The sequence below is a fragment of the Leptidea sinapis genome, chromosome 42 (genome assembly GCF_905404315.1).
Source record: "Leptidea sinapis chromosome 42, ilLepSina1.1, whole genome shotgun sequence".
NCBI classification, from domain to species: Eukaryota; Metazoa; Arthropoda; class Insecta; order Lepidoptera; family Pieridae; genus Leptidea; species Leptidea sinapis.
This window is the reverse complement of record NC_066306.1, coordinates 3,869,887-3,887,599: the sequence shown is the minus strand read 5'-3', so window position 1 is coordinate 3,887,599 and position 17,713 is coordinate 3,869,887. Positions and strand designations below refer to the sequence as shown.

Here is a 17,713-nt window from a genome sequence, read left to right as displayed (position 1 = left end):
TCTAGCCCTACTCTTAGTTGAAAATGTCAGACGAATATTCGAATTCGACAAACAATCAAACGACACCTAGGCTGTCGTTGCTATTATCGTTTCAAGTTGTATAGATATATTTGCTACACAATATACATACTTAATAAATAAAATTAAAATAATTATATGTGATTTACTATTCAACAGGATTTATTTACTACCAAGTAATTTAAGTCATTTTGTTGATCGTTGTAGGTGCGATATATTCGTGTTATTATCGTATCGTTCCGAATATATCGTTGTCGATTTTGCGAGTAGACCTACAGAATTCCAGGAGGCATCTCAATATGTAATCTGTGACTAACTGTATTTTGTCTCTTTTATGCACAGTTTCGAAGACATTGATTAAATACACTCAATCAATGACTAACTAGAAATTTAAAGGAGAAAAAACTATACTACACTGCTAGTGTTGTCACCGCATAGCTTGGGTCGCATAGCAGTAGGAGGCTCTTTTGTCCAAGATGGCGTCGAGGTTATGGGTGGTATTGCCACAACAATGCCTTTTTCTGCTTATAAGCATTATTGTGTTTCGGTCTGAAGGGCGCCGTTGCTAGTGAAATTACTGAGAAGATGAGACTTAACATTTTATGTCTCAATGACAAGCGCAATTGAAGTGCCGCTCAAAATTTTTGAGTTTTTTTCAAGAATCCTGAGCGACAGCATGATAATGCATTGTAATGTGCGAAGTGTATCAATTTCCATCAGCTGAACGTCCCTTATTGTCATAAAAAAGCTTAATTTAACATAATTATTAATTTTCTTGTCGATTATTAAGTACAATTATGCACTTTCTAGAAAAATCTATGAATTTTTAGAGATATTTTAGAAATTGCATATCGAAAAAATATTGCGTTTATCTTTACACCCTTATTCATAATAACTATAATAATAATACATAATAAAATAGTCTGCTAACTTAAAGCATTGCTAATTCTTAATCTGTCTTCTTCTATTGACCTAATTCAGAATGAGAAAAACACTCCTTAGCGGCTGTTTAAAGTTAGCGGATCATTATGAATAAGGGGGTAATAGTTAGTAAAAAAGAATTTTAGAAGTAGCTTTTTTTAATTATTCCATAATATAAATTATATATCCATTTTATTTTTGGTAATTTGATGAGGGAAAGTCAGCTTAAGTTGGATCATAGACTATGCTGTTTCAACTCCTTAAGTTTTATTAGGTATGTTCTATCTCATAGTGTCAGATTCGATAATAGATTAATCCTAATTTAATATTATACTTATATGAAATAGTTTTTTTTTAATAGAATTATCCGCTATTTGTCGGAAATCCATATAACAATATGTTATGTTTTTGATGTGATAACCCTCACTTCTAGGATTAACACACAAATAAAATTTGAAAAACAAAACTTCCGGAGTTCCGTGCCGGTGCTCTAACCAACCGAGCCAATCGTTCGAGTACTGCCTCGCTACAAAATTCTGTTTGCTTTGTTCAACTCTCAGGTTGTGGCCTCATCTACAGGATCTACTTTACAGTTGATGACCTGCTCAACCCCAATATTTGCATATTAGGAAATTGACTTGAGATGTCGCTCTTGTAAATCTAAACAATATGTTATGTTTTTAAAGTGATAACCCTCACTTCTAGGATTAATACACAAATAAAATTTGAAAAACAAAACTTTATGAACGATGCGGGACTCGAACGTTTTGTCTTTTGGCGAGTCAGTATCTCCTGAAGATGCCCCGTGTAGAGGCGAAACACATGTCGAATTGATTTAAGAGAAAACTTAGTGGAATTAATAAAAATGACAAGATTTGGTCAAATATTTTTATTATTATTTCAGAATGCAGTACAAAGCTGCCATCCAGTCATGCACAAAATTGTAGCCAAAAATGTGGAGGAGTACATTAGACCCAATTCAGGGATCAAGAAATATTTTCAACTTTTAAAAGAGAATGGAAAAAAGTTGTTCCTCGTGACGAATAGTCCCTACCATTTTGTGTATGTATTTAATTCCGTAGTCGTGCTTTTATTCAAATTTAAATATTTATTATTCTTATAAGATATCACTGAAACTGAAAAACTACCACTTGTTCCAAAAAGTATGCCTCAAACCTGAGAAAAACGGGCGCAAGAAAGCGGACTTCTTCTTTTTAAACGATTTCGAAAAGGAACTGTCAAACCGTGCGTCACTAAGTTCTATCATATAAAAAAAGATTTATCGTAAAGTAAAATCCGTTCACTCCTAAACTAATTTAGGAGTTCACTGGAAACATACATCAGGAAACGCTGGATATAATTTGTAAGTAAATTTCAGGAAGGTGTACGCGTGTGAAAGTGTTTGCTTTAAAAAAAATTTTATTGTACTTTTAAGAATATTTGCCTAAGTTAGTGTTATTACATGGATTTACTAGGTTTGACAAGTACCGTTGCACATAGAGCGCATATTTTGAAATTCAGTAAATTGTAAAAATTCCATTTTTACGATACATATTTGCGAATTGTTTCTTAGTTATTCTTTTTCATTTTATTTATCCTGTAAAGTATATATATTTATAGATATTTATGAAAGTATTGAACTTTTGAAATTCAAGTTAGGATATCATCCCCACCATCTGGATGTGTGGCGGTCCTCCACAGTGCGGTTTACAAGGAGCTTTCTTCCACGTACTAGAAAGCTGTGGAATGAACTTCCTTGTGCGGTGTTTCCGGGACGATACGACATGGGTACCTTCGCGCGCGTACACCTTCCTTAAAGGCCGGCAACGCTCCTGTGATTCCTCTGGTGTTGCAAGAGATTGTGGGCTGCGGTGATCACTTAACAACAGGTGACCCGTACGCTCGTTTGTCCTCCTATTCCATAAAAATAAAAAAGTAGCCTTACTTGATGATGCTTATCATCGAAAAATAGCGGATGATTTGATCATAAGCTTGCGACATCCAATTTTATATATGTATAAAGGTTTTATATATTGTAAGCGAGTGGTTTGCGCACTTTTCAATTGAATATACTTTTTGCAGGAATGCAGGCATGGAAACTTTAGTAGGACACGATTGGCGAGACTATTTCGACGTTGTTATTGTGAATGCGAATAAACCAAAATTCTTCACGGAGGTCTCACGTCCTATAAGAGTTTTTGATAAAAATGCCAACACGCACATTTGGGAAAAAGTAACATCGCTAGAAAAGGGAATTATCTATTATGAGGTGAGTAAGAATATCCTGTCTGTTATAAGTGTAGATGGAGTTGGTAATATAACGCACTTAAAATTGATATATCTGTATTTTACAGTTTCCACTTATAATAATTACTATCTATATATATAAAAATGAATTGCTGTTCGTTAGTCTCGCTAAAACTTGAGAAAGGCTCGACCGATTTGGCTAATTTTGGTCTTGAATTATTTGTCCAGAGAAGATTTAAAAGGTGAATAGATATGAAAATGCTCGGAATTAAATAAAAACAACGATTTTGTTTTTCCTTTGATATGTCCTCTGTCGTTCAGAAATCAAATTAAAATAATATTGTAAAATGACATCATTCTCAGGAGGTAAAAAATAAACTTCTCTTTTCTTTTAGTTACTATAGATGGTAGATTAGCTACAGATGTTAACTATCTATCAGATTATTTTTATGTAGATTGATAAATCTTAAGTTTTGTCTAAAAAAAATTTCTGAAACCACAAAACGAAACAATAAATATAGTTTTTCAGAAAGCTTTAAATTGATTAAGTTTAGGTCTTTTATTTATCGACTAGCTGACCCGGCAAACGTTGTTTTGCCATATAAAGTATAATTCACGCGATAGTTTTATAAGTAATAAAATATTGCCTATATTATAGCCTGTACATCATTTTGTTCTATTGTCAATAGTTTTTGCAGCGCACGCAAAAATGGGTTTTCGATTTTACACCTTGTGTTACAAAATAGCAATTTTATTACGGATCCCTAATATTGAGAAAAAATACATAGCCTTATAGCCTTCCTCGATAAATGGACTACCCAACACTGAAAGAATCATTCAAATCGGACCAGTAGTACCAGAGATTAGCGCGTTCAAACAAACAAACAAACACTGCAGCTTTATAATATTAGTATAGATTGAGGCAGAAAGAAGTCTGCCGGGTCAGCTAGTACTTAATACAATTTGGGCAGCGCGCAATTATTACCCCTTAGAATTCACAAAAAGTAATGCCTACTCGAAAAAAAAAATTTTTTTTAAATTCCAAATTTCTATATTTGATATTAAAATATATATACAAAATTACTTAAATCTACTTATTAAAGCAATTTACAATTAAGCCATATATATGTAGGTATCAGAAAACTTATTTCTACAACCCTATCTACGTATTGAGGGATAAAACTTTATTATACTTATAAACTAATACATGAGGTTTGTGGGGGGGGAATAGAGCGCTCTGGCTTATATAGGGCACGACCGTCCACCGTGAAAATGCTACCAACTGTCAGTTGGCACTGCTGTAGTGTCAACTAACTTACACGAATCAAGTTGACTAACTATCTGAATATTATATGCTATTATAGTTATTTCTAACTATAGTGATAATTATATTAAATAGTATTTAAATATTAACAGTAGTTAAATAAACGTAATTATTAATTGGGACATCTTATGACAGTTCATGACGTTGGTAGCGCTTGTTAACACGTCAAGTTGACATAAGTAATGTATATACACAGATATACACACACGCACTTACATACACTTGCAAGGTAATCAGAACTTTTTTTTTTCTAATATTACATTTTATAAAAAAAGATAGCTTAAGTAGGTAATCAGGGGGCCACAATACATCCACTCCCGCTCAATACCTTAGGGAGAAGGGGATGGCTGAAAAACAGCGCTGCATGGAAACATAAATCCATGATTCCATGTCAGGTGAAGCTGAGCCTTTTCCTTTTGCCTTTTGTTTCATCGCGTATCCTAATTGTTCATTTTATATTTGTAATGATTTGTATGGCAATAAAGAATTTATTATTATTATTATTATATTGGGAAGAACAAGCTGTGTAATATTGGTATGTTATTAGTAGAGACTAGATAAGATATTAAGACATGTTAGCCTACATGCAAATTGTACTTTCTCTTAATTCGATACGTGTTTCGCTTCTATAAGAGGCGACTTCAGGAGACTCATCTAACTCTTGTACGAGAGTGATTTGTATGAGCCTAAGCTGAGCGAACGACGTGTATTGAACACGATTATACGGGGGTTCAACTACTAACTCTAGGCCTACTACACATTCTGCATGTAGATTGTAGACATAACATAAAATTAAAATTAGCGGAATTAACATTTTAGATAACTCATAAAATTTAGATAATTATAAAATTAACTAAAATACAACTAACTACTTACCTACTTATCTGAAAATGTTAGAAAGGCCTTCATAAATGGGGGTTTAAAAAAAAGTAATTTTATCGACTTTCCTGTGGGAAAAACCTGGTAAATCCCAATACTCCTGCAAAATCGAATAATCTTTAATTTTGGAATGTCTTATTAACTACATTAACTTTATACAAATGATTTAAGTTTTCTTTAGTGTCAATTCCGCCAATAATTGTTTTTTAAAACAATTCGACACGTGTTTCGCCTCTACACGAGGCATCCTCAGGACGCGTTGTCTCGCCAAAATCTGGCACGAGACTGAATCAAATGAGCCGGAAGCCGCTGTTTTATACCCTCGTCCCATGAAATGATGCGCTGTGATTGGTCGGCTGTTGTGACGTATTACCCCCGGAAGAGACACGTAACAAAGGTGATGGGACTAAATTTGTTTGTTCATTCAACAATGTAAACATGTTATTTTTGTGTTTTATTATTTCTAATTGCTCAAACACAAATTTTAAGCGAAATCCTTTTTCACATGTATGTAAAATATTAAAATTATTATTGTTTCCGAGTGAGTGACCTGTATCAATTAAATGTTTCGCGAAGTGTGATTTTTCAGGATGATTATTCCTAAATGTGGCAATATGTTCCTATATATATGTTGTTATATGTTAATCTAATTTCGAAATTTCGACCTGTTTCACCTATATATACCCCGTTACAAGTGTCACAACTTAGTTTATAAACGCCGGATTTTTCGGAATTATTTAATCGTTAATAATTATTATTTAAAACAAATATTGGCGGAATTAACACTAAAGAAAACTTAAATCATTTGTATAATTATGGATTTCCGCAAAGTAATGCCTAATTCAATCAATTTTCTACATTAATTTTGTTTATCCAGGGTACAGTGAAGCAGTTACAAGACCTCACCGGATGGAGAGGCCACCAGGTGCTGTACTTCGGTGATCATCCGTACAGCGACCTTGCTGATGTTACGTTGGAGCATGGCTGGCGAACTGGCGCTATCATTAATGAGTTGACGGTAAAGTAAACATAAGTACCACTGGTAGGCTCCTTTGTACAGGATGCCTGCTATATTATGGGTACCACAACGGTGCCTATTTCTGCTGTGAAGCAGTAATGTGTAAGCATTATTGGGTTTCATCCTGAAGGGTGCCGTAGCTTATGAAATTACTGAGCAAATGAGACTTTACATCTTATGTCTGAAGGTGACGAGCGCAAATGTAATGCCGCTCAGAATTTTTGCGTTTTGCAAGAATCCTAAGCGGCACAGCATTGTAATGGGCAGGGCGTATCAATTTCCATCAGCTGAATGTCCTGCTCGTCTCGTCCCTTAATGACATAAAAGAAGTATACTCCAAACTCTTCAACAGCTATTCACCAATTTTGAACGAAATCCACTTCCATTTCCATTCAAATTTTTTCCCTCATACTCTCATAAATTTATCATCACCTACCGCATTAGCAACCTACCTACCTTCCTTTTTCCTGTTCCAGGTTTTCCATTCATCTGATCTTGAATAGTCCAATAAACCGTCCGTGGTGATGAAATAACAGTCTCAAGACACTAGATGGCGCTAGTCAGCTTTGGGCCGGTGTCGCCTTGCATTGTTTACTGGTACATATACCTTCCATTCTCATTATTAGGTACATATGTATGCCCCTTTAACCACATATTACCACTGACCTATATAAATACGACTGGACAGGCTGTTCCATGTGTTTGACAGCAATTTTTTTGTGCCTATTTGAAGCGCGAGCGTCCAGAGAACTTATTTTGACGCATAATGCATATGGCTGCGAAGGAACGTACAATACTCTGAAGTATTTTAGCATTTTGAATTAGTTTCATTCGTTTTCCGTGTTATTTATACTTCAAGAATCAACGTAATGAGGTACACATTTTTTGTAAATAGTTTCCCACCATCTATCGATGTTTGCTGAAGTTGTCATCACTAGTGTTAGTACCGCAGACTTTCACTACATGGCCAACAGCGCCAAAATGGCGAATATCAAACAGGCACAAGAGCACTTTGACAACCGCCAGTCCAGTGGTTTAAAGTAGAGGTCAGTGATATATATTGCACATTGTATCTTAAGCGTCAGGGTAAGTAGTTTTATCTACACCTATGCTTTAAATCCTCTATTAAAGATTCTGAAACAGTTAGCTTATTGCCAACATTAAAACACTCTATGTTCTAATAACTATTAGATCATCCAAACGAGTGTTGTAATGTTGTACTGAATTTCATAACAACACTCCTATGTTTTTTTTCGATCCTCTCATGCGCAAAGAGTTTCAACAGACAGCCACATTCTTATTGCTCGATGCTAGGTGTCTGTATGAATTTCAAAAAAAGAAAATTTTCGTGTACGTGCGTTCCACACCACTAGAATTCGCGCGCCGTAAAAAAAAGTGGATTATTCGAATCCCAGCCATTTTTATTGTTTTGTTTACAAAAAACGAGCGATTCATTTTAAACGCTGCAAAAGAACATTATATTCGAGTGAACTTTAATTATTGCACTATACAAAAAGTATATTACTACTAAAATAAATAATTGTTTCATTAATACTTAGTTTATTTGTATATAATCGGTAATGAATGATATTAGGTTACTACTAGGACTGGTGTTTTAATGTTAGCAGTAAGCTAACTGTTTCAGAATCTTTTAGAGGATTCATATTCTGGGTGTAGATAAAGTCTTATATGCAATTACTGTTGATAGTTAGGTATTAAAACACTCATGTGACACTATTATCACACTCGGCTTCGTCTCATTTGTTAAATCCACATTCGTGTTTTAATACCCCTTATTACACAACAGTTGCATAAATAACTATTGTGACGCACTACGACTCATCAAATTATCATTGCTATGAGACGTTGATAAAGTTTGTTCCGTTGCGAATGTCCGTTGGCAGTTTCCTCACCACATCCCATCACATCTACAGCTTCCCGAAGAGTTTTTACTCGAAATTTAAATAAATTTTTCGTTTTCGCCATCGCCGTGCAAAAACACGCACAATGAACCATAACTGTTACTAGAGAACTCACAATATTATTTCTTTTTTGTATTACAGCACGAAATAAATACATTGAACACGCAGTCGTTCAAGGAGAATGCGAACTGGTTGCAAATGCTCACACAGCTCATAGAGGACCACCAGGATTTCGAGGACCCAGGTGCGATGGAGGTTATAGAGAAATGGATGACGGAGAGAGATTATTTGAGGTGTGTATGTAAGAAGTTTTCAAGGTTCTCCTCTCGTGTAAGAAGTTGTATTTAATTATAATTTTAAATAGTGCTTATTTAATTATATTAAAATCTAAATCAATATCAACAGAGACAAAGTTTATATTGAATGAATTCGTAAGTTTATTAATTGGAGAGCAGACACTGCATTTGTGTGACATCTGTTAACTATTAATGGTTCTTGCAGTTTAGTACCAAGTGTGGGTTTTTTTTTATGGAATAGGTGGACAAACGAGCGTACGGGTCACCTGGTGTTAAGTGATCACCGCCGCCCACACTCTCTTGCAAAACCAGAGGAATCACAAGAGCGTTGCCGGCCTTTAAGGAAGGTGTACGTGCTTTTCTTGAAGGTACCCATGTCGTATTGTCCCGGAACAAGGAAGCCCATTCCACAGCTTCGTAGTACGAGGAAGAAAGCTCCTTGAAAACCGCACTGTGGAGGACCGCCACACATCCAGATGTGGGGATGATATCGTAACTTGTGGCGTGTCGTGCGAAGGTGGAATGGTATAGTATGTGGTGGAATGGTAAATGGTAAGGTTTTGTAAAACTGATATCTTGCAACAGTTCCGGAGTGTTGAGCCTTGACCAGTCGAAAATTGACCAATATGTTAGTGTAGACAATCTCAATAGAATATTTGGAGACGTTTTAAACGGCATTGATAATATTTCAAACTCGAAGGCTTCTCAAAGGTAATATTATGTAGGTCCTAAAGTTATGGATGACAAACTTAAACATTTTACCACTGATCGCCACGCTAAAACCTATGCACTATGTTCCAACTTCAGTGAGTAGAAATTACACATTTTTTTTGAAGTGAAACTTCTTTAGAATCGTTGTGATTTCAAACCGGATGCAACGGAAAAAACGACAGGTAAGAGACACAAATACAAAAATGTGTAGGATGAAGTCGGCAAAGAATGAGACAGAAATATGCATACTATTTTATTTTTATGTATGACGCGAGTAGGTATACCTTAATATATTCTTGTGTCATACGCAGGACGTATAACTGCATAGACACCAGGAGAACATAAATATGGTAGCGGTGTTAGTAATGTCTTTCATAGCGGTTGAAATCATGTGTCATCCTAGCAACATGTACCAGGACTTCATATGCAGTTTAGAGGTTCATGCACAATGCAGGTTTCACTTCTGACATGTGTACTTTGTACACACGCAATTTTTTTTTGTTTATGAAAATAAGGGACGAGACGAGCAGGACGTTCAGCTGATGGTAATTAATACGCTCTGCCCAATACAACGCAGTGCCGTTCAGGATTCTTGAAAAACTCAAAAATTCTGAGTCGCACTACAATTGCGCTCGTCACCTTGAGTATAAGATGTTAAGTCTCATTTGCCCAGTAATTTCACTAGCTACGGCTGCCCTTCAGACCGAAAAACAGTAATGTTTACACATTACTGCTTCACGGCAGAAATAGGTGCCATTGTGGTACCCATAATCTAGTCGGCTTCCTGTGCATAGGAGCCTCCCACTGGTAAAAATACTTTTTATTATCCGTTTGTAACAAAATATCTCTAACGGAAATACAGCAATATAGAAAAGGAAAGCAATTTTATTGTTATTGTAACCGATTTTGATTGACAAGTCGTAAACAATCAGCCACACTTGGATTAACTCTTCAGTATTTTGAATATTAAGCCACTAGCTAACGCACAATAGTATACTAGCGTATATATAAACAATCCGTGCAAGAGAGAACATCTCTAAGGGAGATTCAGCAAAAAGGAAGAAAATCTACTGTGACTGTAACCGATTTTAATTAACAAGTTATTAACAGTCAGCCACGCGTCATTATTTTGAATATAAAACACTGACTACTATATACCACTGGATTGGCGGCTGTCAAAGTGATTTTGGAGCAGTTTGATAGTCGCCATTTTGGCGCTGTTGGCCTTGTAGCGAGAGAATGCGGTAATTAAACTAGTGATGACAACCTCAGCAAACATCGATAGATGGTGGGAAACTATTTACAAAAAAATTGTACGATGATTCTTGAAGTATAAATAACACAGAAAACGAACGAAATTATTTCAAAATGCAAAAATACTACAGAGTATTTGTACGTTCCTTCGCGGCCATTTGTATTGTACCTACGTCAAAATTAGTTGTCTGGACGATCGCGAGTGGCGCTTCAAATAGGCACAAAAAACTGCTGTCAAACATATGGAACAGCCTGTCTAGTGGTATTGTGTACACCTGTAGGTCAGTGATATAAAACCACTAGCTGACGCACGTGATTGACATATCAAAATTAATTAAACTGTCCTTGACCTTTAAATTTAAATCTTTGTGAGAAATTTCTAAGGAACAATTGTTTTACCATAATATATTATAAGCCACTAATATGTGCCAATATTTTAGATAATTGTTGTTTTTTTCTCCAAATAAATAAAATAAAATAATAGAAATATTTGTTCCAGGAATGCAACTAAGTCTGTGTTCAACCCTCAGTTCGGCAGCGTGTTCCGGACGTATCACAACCCCACATACTTCTCGCGCCGACTGTTCCGGTTTGCCGACATCTACACCTCAAACATCCGTAACATTATGAACTATTCACTCACGCACACATTTTACCCACGGCGTGGTGTTATGCCACACGAATATGGCTCATATTTCGTGTAAAAATGTAAGATATAACTTAAAAATGCACTGCACACTTTTTTTGTGTATGTTACAAGTAGTTTTGTATATTTTTACACTGTACAGGTAGGTATGTAGTTACAATACAATTAGTTGTTCCGATGTAGTGTTTTAAACTTCTTTATATATAATTGTATTATTTTATATCGATTATTAATCAATTACTATTGTAATCTGAGTATATTTCGTAAATCAATCAATAATTGTTAAGCAGTTTCATCTAAACAATGTCAATTATTTAAATGTACCGACGACAACGAATTATACAGTAATAAGACAAATACAATAATTTTAAATATATCGTCTAATGGCCGCTTTCAACTCCAGATCTCTAGTTTATGATTAATTATTTAAAATTTAGACTTTGTCATCTGTCAATCGATCCTAATTCTGCATTTCAATTTATCAATTTTAATTTCCGAATCAATAATGTCTCATTAATAAACGCAATATAAAGTTACTCCAAGTTTAAAATTACTTCTCCCTGTCATGTTATTCTGTAGTGACAAAGTTAAAATGAAGACCAAAGGTTTTAAATTTGGAATGACTTAACTTCGCATTTATTAATAACACAGTTATAGTATAGAAATCGCTCATCTGTCACATTCGTACAAATATCAAGCTAAATCACAAATACTTCATCCCATATATGGATTGTTCCATAGACTATTTATTGAAATGCCAGAAGCAGGGGAATAGTTTAGAAATCGGCCATTAGTAATGTAATAATTAATATCGGAATCATCATATCGCTGACTGAAGGTTTTAATTATAATTCTGCCGTTCCTTAAAACTTGCCAGTAATATGTAAAATCATTAACCTCTAGTCACATTGAGTGTGTAGATACAATATCAAAACAGAACTAGTGTTGCCTTATATTAGAGATACGCTATGAATGTGCCATTGTCATTAGAGAAAATATGGATAGCTGGGAGGCTCCTTTGTACAGGATGCCTGCTAGATTATGTACCACAGCGGCGCCTATTGCTGTCGTGAAGCAGTAATGTGTAAGCATTATTGTGTTTCGATCTGAAAGGCGCCGTAGTTAGTGAAATTACTGAGCAAATGAGACTTAACATCTTACGGCTCAAGGTGACGAGCGCAATTATTGTAGTGCCGCTCAGAATATTTTGGGTTTTTCAAGAATCCTGAGCGGCACTGCATTGTTATGGGCAGAGCGTATCAATTACCATCAGCTGAACGTCCGGCTCGTCTCGTCCCTTATTTTCAATAAAAGAAGCTAGGAAAATAATGAGTATATTATAAACTATAAGTTATAATTCATTCTATGTATCAGTAAGGACAGTAATTTCGGTCTAAACTGGGGTTCGGTAAATTCTGGGTATTTTCTTTAATGGCATACCGTAGTGTTTGTGTAAATAATTGTAGTTAATAAGCAAAATATCTGCCAATATTCTAGTCAGTTTAACTAAATTAACAACTTAGTAATTGAAATAATCTTGTATATATGTAGGATATTTAATATTAATGAAGTCAACACAAGTTATGTAGTACCGTGGAGCGTCTGAAATATTTTACCTATCTGGTCTGTAGTTTCATTTCAATATACAGGGTGTAACCAGACAACCTCCGAATGAGGGTTGAGGAGAGCTCCCTATACCTGGATCATAGCTATTGGCATATTAGCAAGAAGGTTCTCTAGTTAAAATAAAAAAAAGTTCAAAGTGTATTGTAAACTTTTCTAGCCAGCATTGTAATGCTAAATACAGTTCCTACGAAATAAGGGTCAATGCCACTTGTGCAACGTTTCTAATGCTGTGAGCTGTTGGAGCGAAATAAATTCCTGTTTTTTGTTTTTTTATAACTCTAGGGACTGTCGTCATCATCATCATCAGCCGGAAGACATCCAATGCTGGACAAAGGCCTCCCCCACAGATTTACACGACGATCAATCCTGCGCTGCCCTCATCCAACGTATTCGGGCGATCTTGACCAGATCGTCGGTCCATCTTGTGGGGTGCCTACCAACACTACGTCTCCCGGTACATTGTCGCCATTCGAGGACTTTTCTGCCGCAACGGCCATCTGTCCGTCGAACTATGTGCCCTGCCCACTGCCACTTCAGTTTCGCAATCATTTGGGCTATGTCGGTGACTTTGATTATAAATAGTTACTAGGGACTATAAATAGAGATAATTAGACAGCAGTCCTAAGTGCAAAAGCTGTCTAGCCAAGAACAAAACGGTCTCTCACGTAATCCTGCAATGTGCGGGGGTGGCCAGCCAACGGGCAAAAACCTTAATGAATACGAGGTCGCTCCAAGAAGTCTGCGAACACCCCAGGAGTTTTCTGAACTTTTGAAAAGAGCTGGGCTGGTTGGAGTAACTGGCCAATACTTAACGCAAATCTTAGTGGTTTAATTGCGGAAATAGGCGCACCTATACCATACCATAGATAGCTATGTTCATAAACGGACTGCATTGCATTTTTATTGCATAAAAATTTAAAATAATCTGCATCACATAATTTTTTATTTTGGAAATTTTCAGTGCCAATATATTCAGAATCGTGGTCAAATTGCAACTCCCCACTTTTAGGACTTAGTTGTTTTACACCCTGTATATCAGTGTTTTATGATGGACCAGTAAGAGTGCTTTTGTTAAATCTCGTGGTAGGCGTATTAATAAGCAAGTTTGTATTATTCTAGAATGCTGAAACAGTGGTTATTTTCTGTATTAATCGAACCCATTTCGACCAAGATGAATGAAAGACCATTAGAAACAATGATGGTTATTAAGTCATTCAAATACAGTTTCCAGTCCTAGTCAAGCCTGACCGAGTCAAGTCCAAGGTCTAAACAGCTATATAAAAATTTGCTTAAAATTACCAAATCTCTTTATTGATATTCTATATACGTTAGTTTAGTCTATTGGTTATTTTTATGTCATAGCTTCTTCCATTTGACCGCATACAACGAAGAGCGGCTCGAATCATCGACGATCAAGTCATCTCCGATCGGCTTGATTCTCTAGCATTGCGTAGAGATGTGGGTTCTCTCTGCATCTTCTACCGCATTTATCACGGGAAGTGCTCAGAGGAGCTGTTCGGGTTAATTCCAGCGGCCTAATTCCACCATCGGACATTACGTGCAAAGTACCATCCGCATCACGTAGACGTCTGGCATTCCACAACCGCGCGTTTTGTTCGAAATTCCTTGCCTCGCACAGCCACTCTTTGGAATCAACTACTTATCGAACAGATACGACTTAGGGACCTTAAAGAAAAAAGCATACTCCCACCTTAAAGGCTGGCAACGCATTTCTTGACACACCTGTTGTTGCGGATGTCCATGGGCGGTTGCCTCACCTCTCCTCATCCCGTGAGCCTCTTGCCCGTTTGCCCCCTCTCATATAAAAATAAATGACAGATATTAATAGATCTTGGACAGTGTAATGTGTCACATTCTGAATAATTTCTTGTTAATAACACAATTTTGTATAATTACGGAATTAATTCATATGGATATTACTGGGTCCATAAGTTGTACGTTCACATAACTAAAACATTGCAAAAATATAGAAAAATATGAAATCCGAAACCTCTCCGCTATGCTCGCGTCTCGCCTCACTTGACGTGTTTTAATTTTCAAACTATTCGTTAAAGGCTCATTATAGTTTGGAAAAAATATAATTTTTTAAGATTATACTATACATTTACAAGTCCAGGTTTGATATATTAATTTATATATTACATTGTTTTAATCTATTCTACATATACCCTTTTTGTATTTATACAATGTAATGAAATGTTTACACATAGTGTTGTAGATACACATATATTTTTTCGATGATTAAATATTATAGAAACAATCATGTCGTTCAATTCTCAACAATTAGGTTTTGTATTGATAAGAGGAAATTGGTTCCCATTCTATTGCAATAAGTTTTTACAGAGACGATAAGCACTCTGTTAATTTCTCTTATGTGACAAGACTTCAAGTTATATCAAGAGTGGGTAAAGACCCATTTACCGTTTTTATTTGTAACTAGCTGACCCGACAGACGTTGTTCTGTATATAATAAATAAAATAATGTTTTTTATGACATAATGAAATTTTTTCACAGCAGAACTGTCAAACCGTGCGTCAATAAATTCTCTCATAGAAAATATATTCATACAAAACAAATATTGGAAATAAAAATTATTGTTTGAACGAAAAAATGACGTTTAAAGTAGGTCAAAATCGCGCCCAAATGAGTCGGTTACAAAAAATGTACATACAGGTGAACCTAATAAAAAGCGTGTAAAAATTTGCACAAAACTTGAATACATAATTTTATAGTTGGTTGTCAAATGTCAAATATTATAGTTGCGAAATTTTATTTGTGACAAAACTTAAGATTTATCAATCTACATAAAAATAATCTGATAGATTTAATCTACCAACTATAGTTAGCTAAAATTAAGTTTAAGTTTAGAGACAGTTGAAAGAAAATTAAAAATTCTTTCAATTTGATTTCTGAACGACGGGGGACACATCAAAGGAAAAACAAATTTGTTGTTTTTATTTAATTCAGAGCATTTTCCTATTTATTTAGTATGAATTCTGTTCCAAGTTTAAAGTCAAATAAATATTCTTTATTCAAATAGTCTTAAACTAAGCGCTTCTGAATAGTCACTATAAATATTTCTTAAACTTAAACTACGTGTTAAATTTTGGCACAATTTCAATGAAGAAACATGACAAAGGAAAGATCGTTGTTTCTCTTATGCCGGATACAGATATTACGAACGAATGCGAAAGAATCCTATGAAACGAAAGAGAAAGAGTGTGTGTGGGTGTAGCCAGTGAAAGAAATGGAAGAACTATCACTGGTTTTCGTTCGCTGTATGTAGAAATGGCCTTAATGATGTATGCACGTACCCCCTTATTCATAATAGTCTGCTAACATAAAGCATTGCTAATTCGCGATCTCTCTTCTCGCTATTGACCTAAGTCAGAATGAGAAAAACACTCCTTAGTGGCTGTTTAAAGTTAGCGGATCATTATGAATAAGGGGGGTAGTATATAAACCATAGATATAGAATACCACCTGAAGAAGCCAGAAGTAAACTGTAATCTATGTCAGTTAATTATAAGTAATGTATGTTTTTCTTTATAAGCGACGTCTATTAATAGCTTATAAGCAGTGTATGTTTTTTACTTATAAGTAAACTAGCTGTCCCGACAGACGTTGTTCTGTACATAATAAATAAAATACTGTTTTTTATCAATTTATCAATAATATTTCATAACATCAAGAATTAATTCGTAAAATATGCTCCCTGTTATAATGAAATTGTTTCACAGCAGAACTGTCTAACCGTGCGTCATTAAATTCTCTCATAGTAAATACGTGCGTACAAAACAAATATTCGAAATAAAAATAATTATGGGTCCCAAAACGATAATATAAGATAAAACGAAAATAAAAACTATCTTATCTCTCAAGTTGGACTAAACTGCACTCCATGAAGTAATTCCCATTAAAATCCGTTCATTAGTTTATATATATTAAGATGTATGTAAGCTACTTATAAGTAATTTTTGTTAGTCACTTATAGTCGGAGTAAATATTATATTTTACTCTCAAGAAGCTCAAATTGTATCCACCTATATACTCAGCTACACAGATGTGTTCAATGTATCGTTCCTTGTAAATGTTAGTCTTAAAGTTGTTTGTTATCTTCTCTCACTGTTACAGATAGATATAGTATGAACTGTGTGCCCTTTCGTGATAACATATGATCGTGCCATCAAGTAAGACAATAAATATTATTGAGAATTAACAACTTGTTTCATTAATCCACTTTGATTTTAACGACAAAGAAAACACATAAAATTTGATTTTTAACTATTTATTGAGACTTATCCAATTACTTTGTAATCTTATTTTTCTAAGTATTTTAAGCATGAAAATTTAAGTAACATAATAGTATCTTCTAATACAAGTGGGCTAAGTTAATCATTATTCATAATAATTTATTTTAAAATATATGCATTTTATCACTAAAATTATAATTTTGAAGTGGGCTGTATGTGCAAAAAAGAACTGGCGCGCCAGAAGTAGAAGTTTCCATTATTTTCATATTTTATTTGACCGATTTATGCAATACATGTGTTTATAAAGTGTGAATGAAACTCGTGAGCATTGCTCACTAGACACTCGGCTGATTTACGCCCTCGCCTACAGCTCGGGCTGCAACCCACAGCCGAAAAAAATTTAAATTTTAAACACAACGTCCCACAGCCTCGTGTATAATGAGCAACTTACCTCACTTGTAAAAAGATACTATTATACATAGTAGGTTGGTACGTATTTCATTAATGTAATATAATATTATAGGTGAAAAATTTATATAAAAATAATGTGTAAACTAAAAAAGAACAATGATTGAG

General features: G+C 34.9%; 1 protein-coding gene across 2 annotated transcripts in view; it reads left to right on the top strand.

Annotated features, from left to right (window-relative positions):
* LOC126976781 (5'-nucleotidase domain-containing protein 3) overlaps window positions 1–17,106 on the top strand; it is a 197,100-nt gene extending 179,994 nt beyond the window's left edge. For both annotated transcript variants that reach the window (XM_050825370.1, XM_050825369.1), the window contains exons 5-9: window positions 1,844–2,001; window positions 3,022–3,208; window positions 6,267–6,407; window positions 8,471–8,622; window positions 11,090–17,106. In XM_050825370.1, coding sequence (XP_050681327.1) covers window positions 1,844–2,001; window positions 3,022–3,208; window positions 6,267–6,407; window positions 8,471–8,622; window positions 11,090–11,294 — 843 coding nt within the window. In that variant the 3' untranslated portion in view covers window positions 11,295–17,106. The remainder of the gene's footprint in view (window positions 1–1,843; window positions 2,002–3,021; window positions 3,209–6,266; window positions 6,408–8,470; window positions 8,623–11,089) is intronic.
* The last annotated feature ends 607 nt before the right edge of the window (window positions 17,107–17,713 follow it).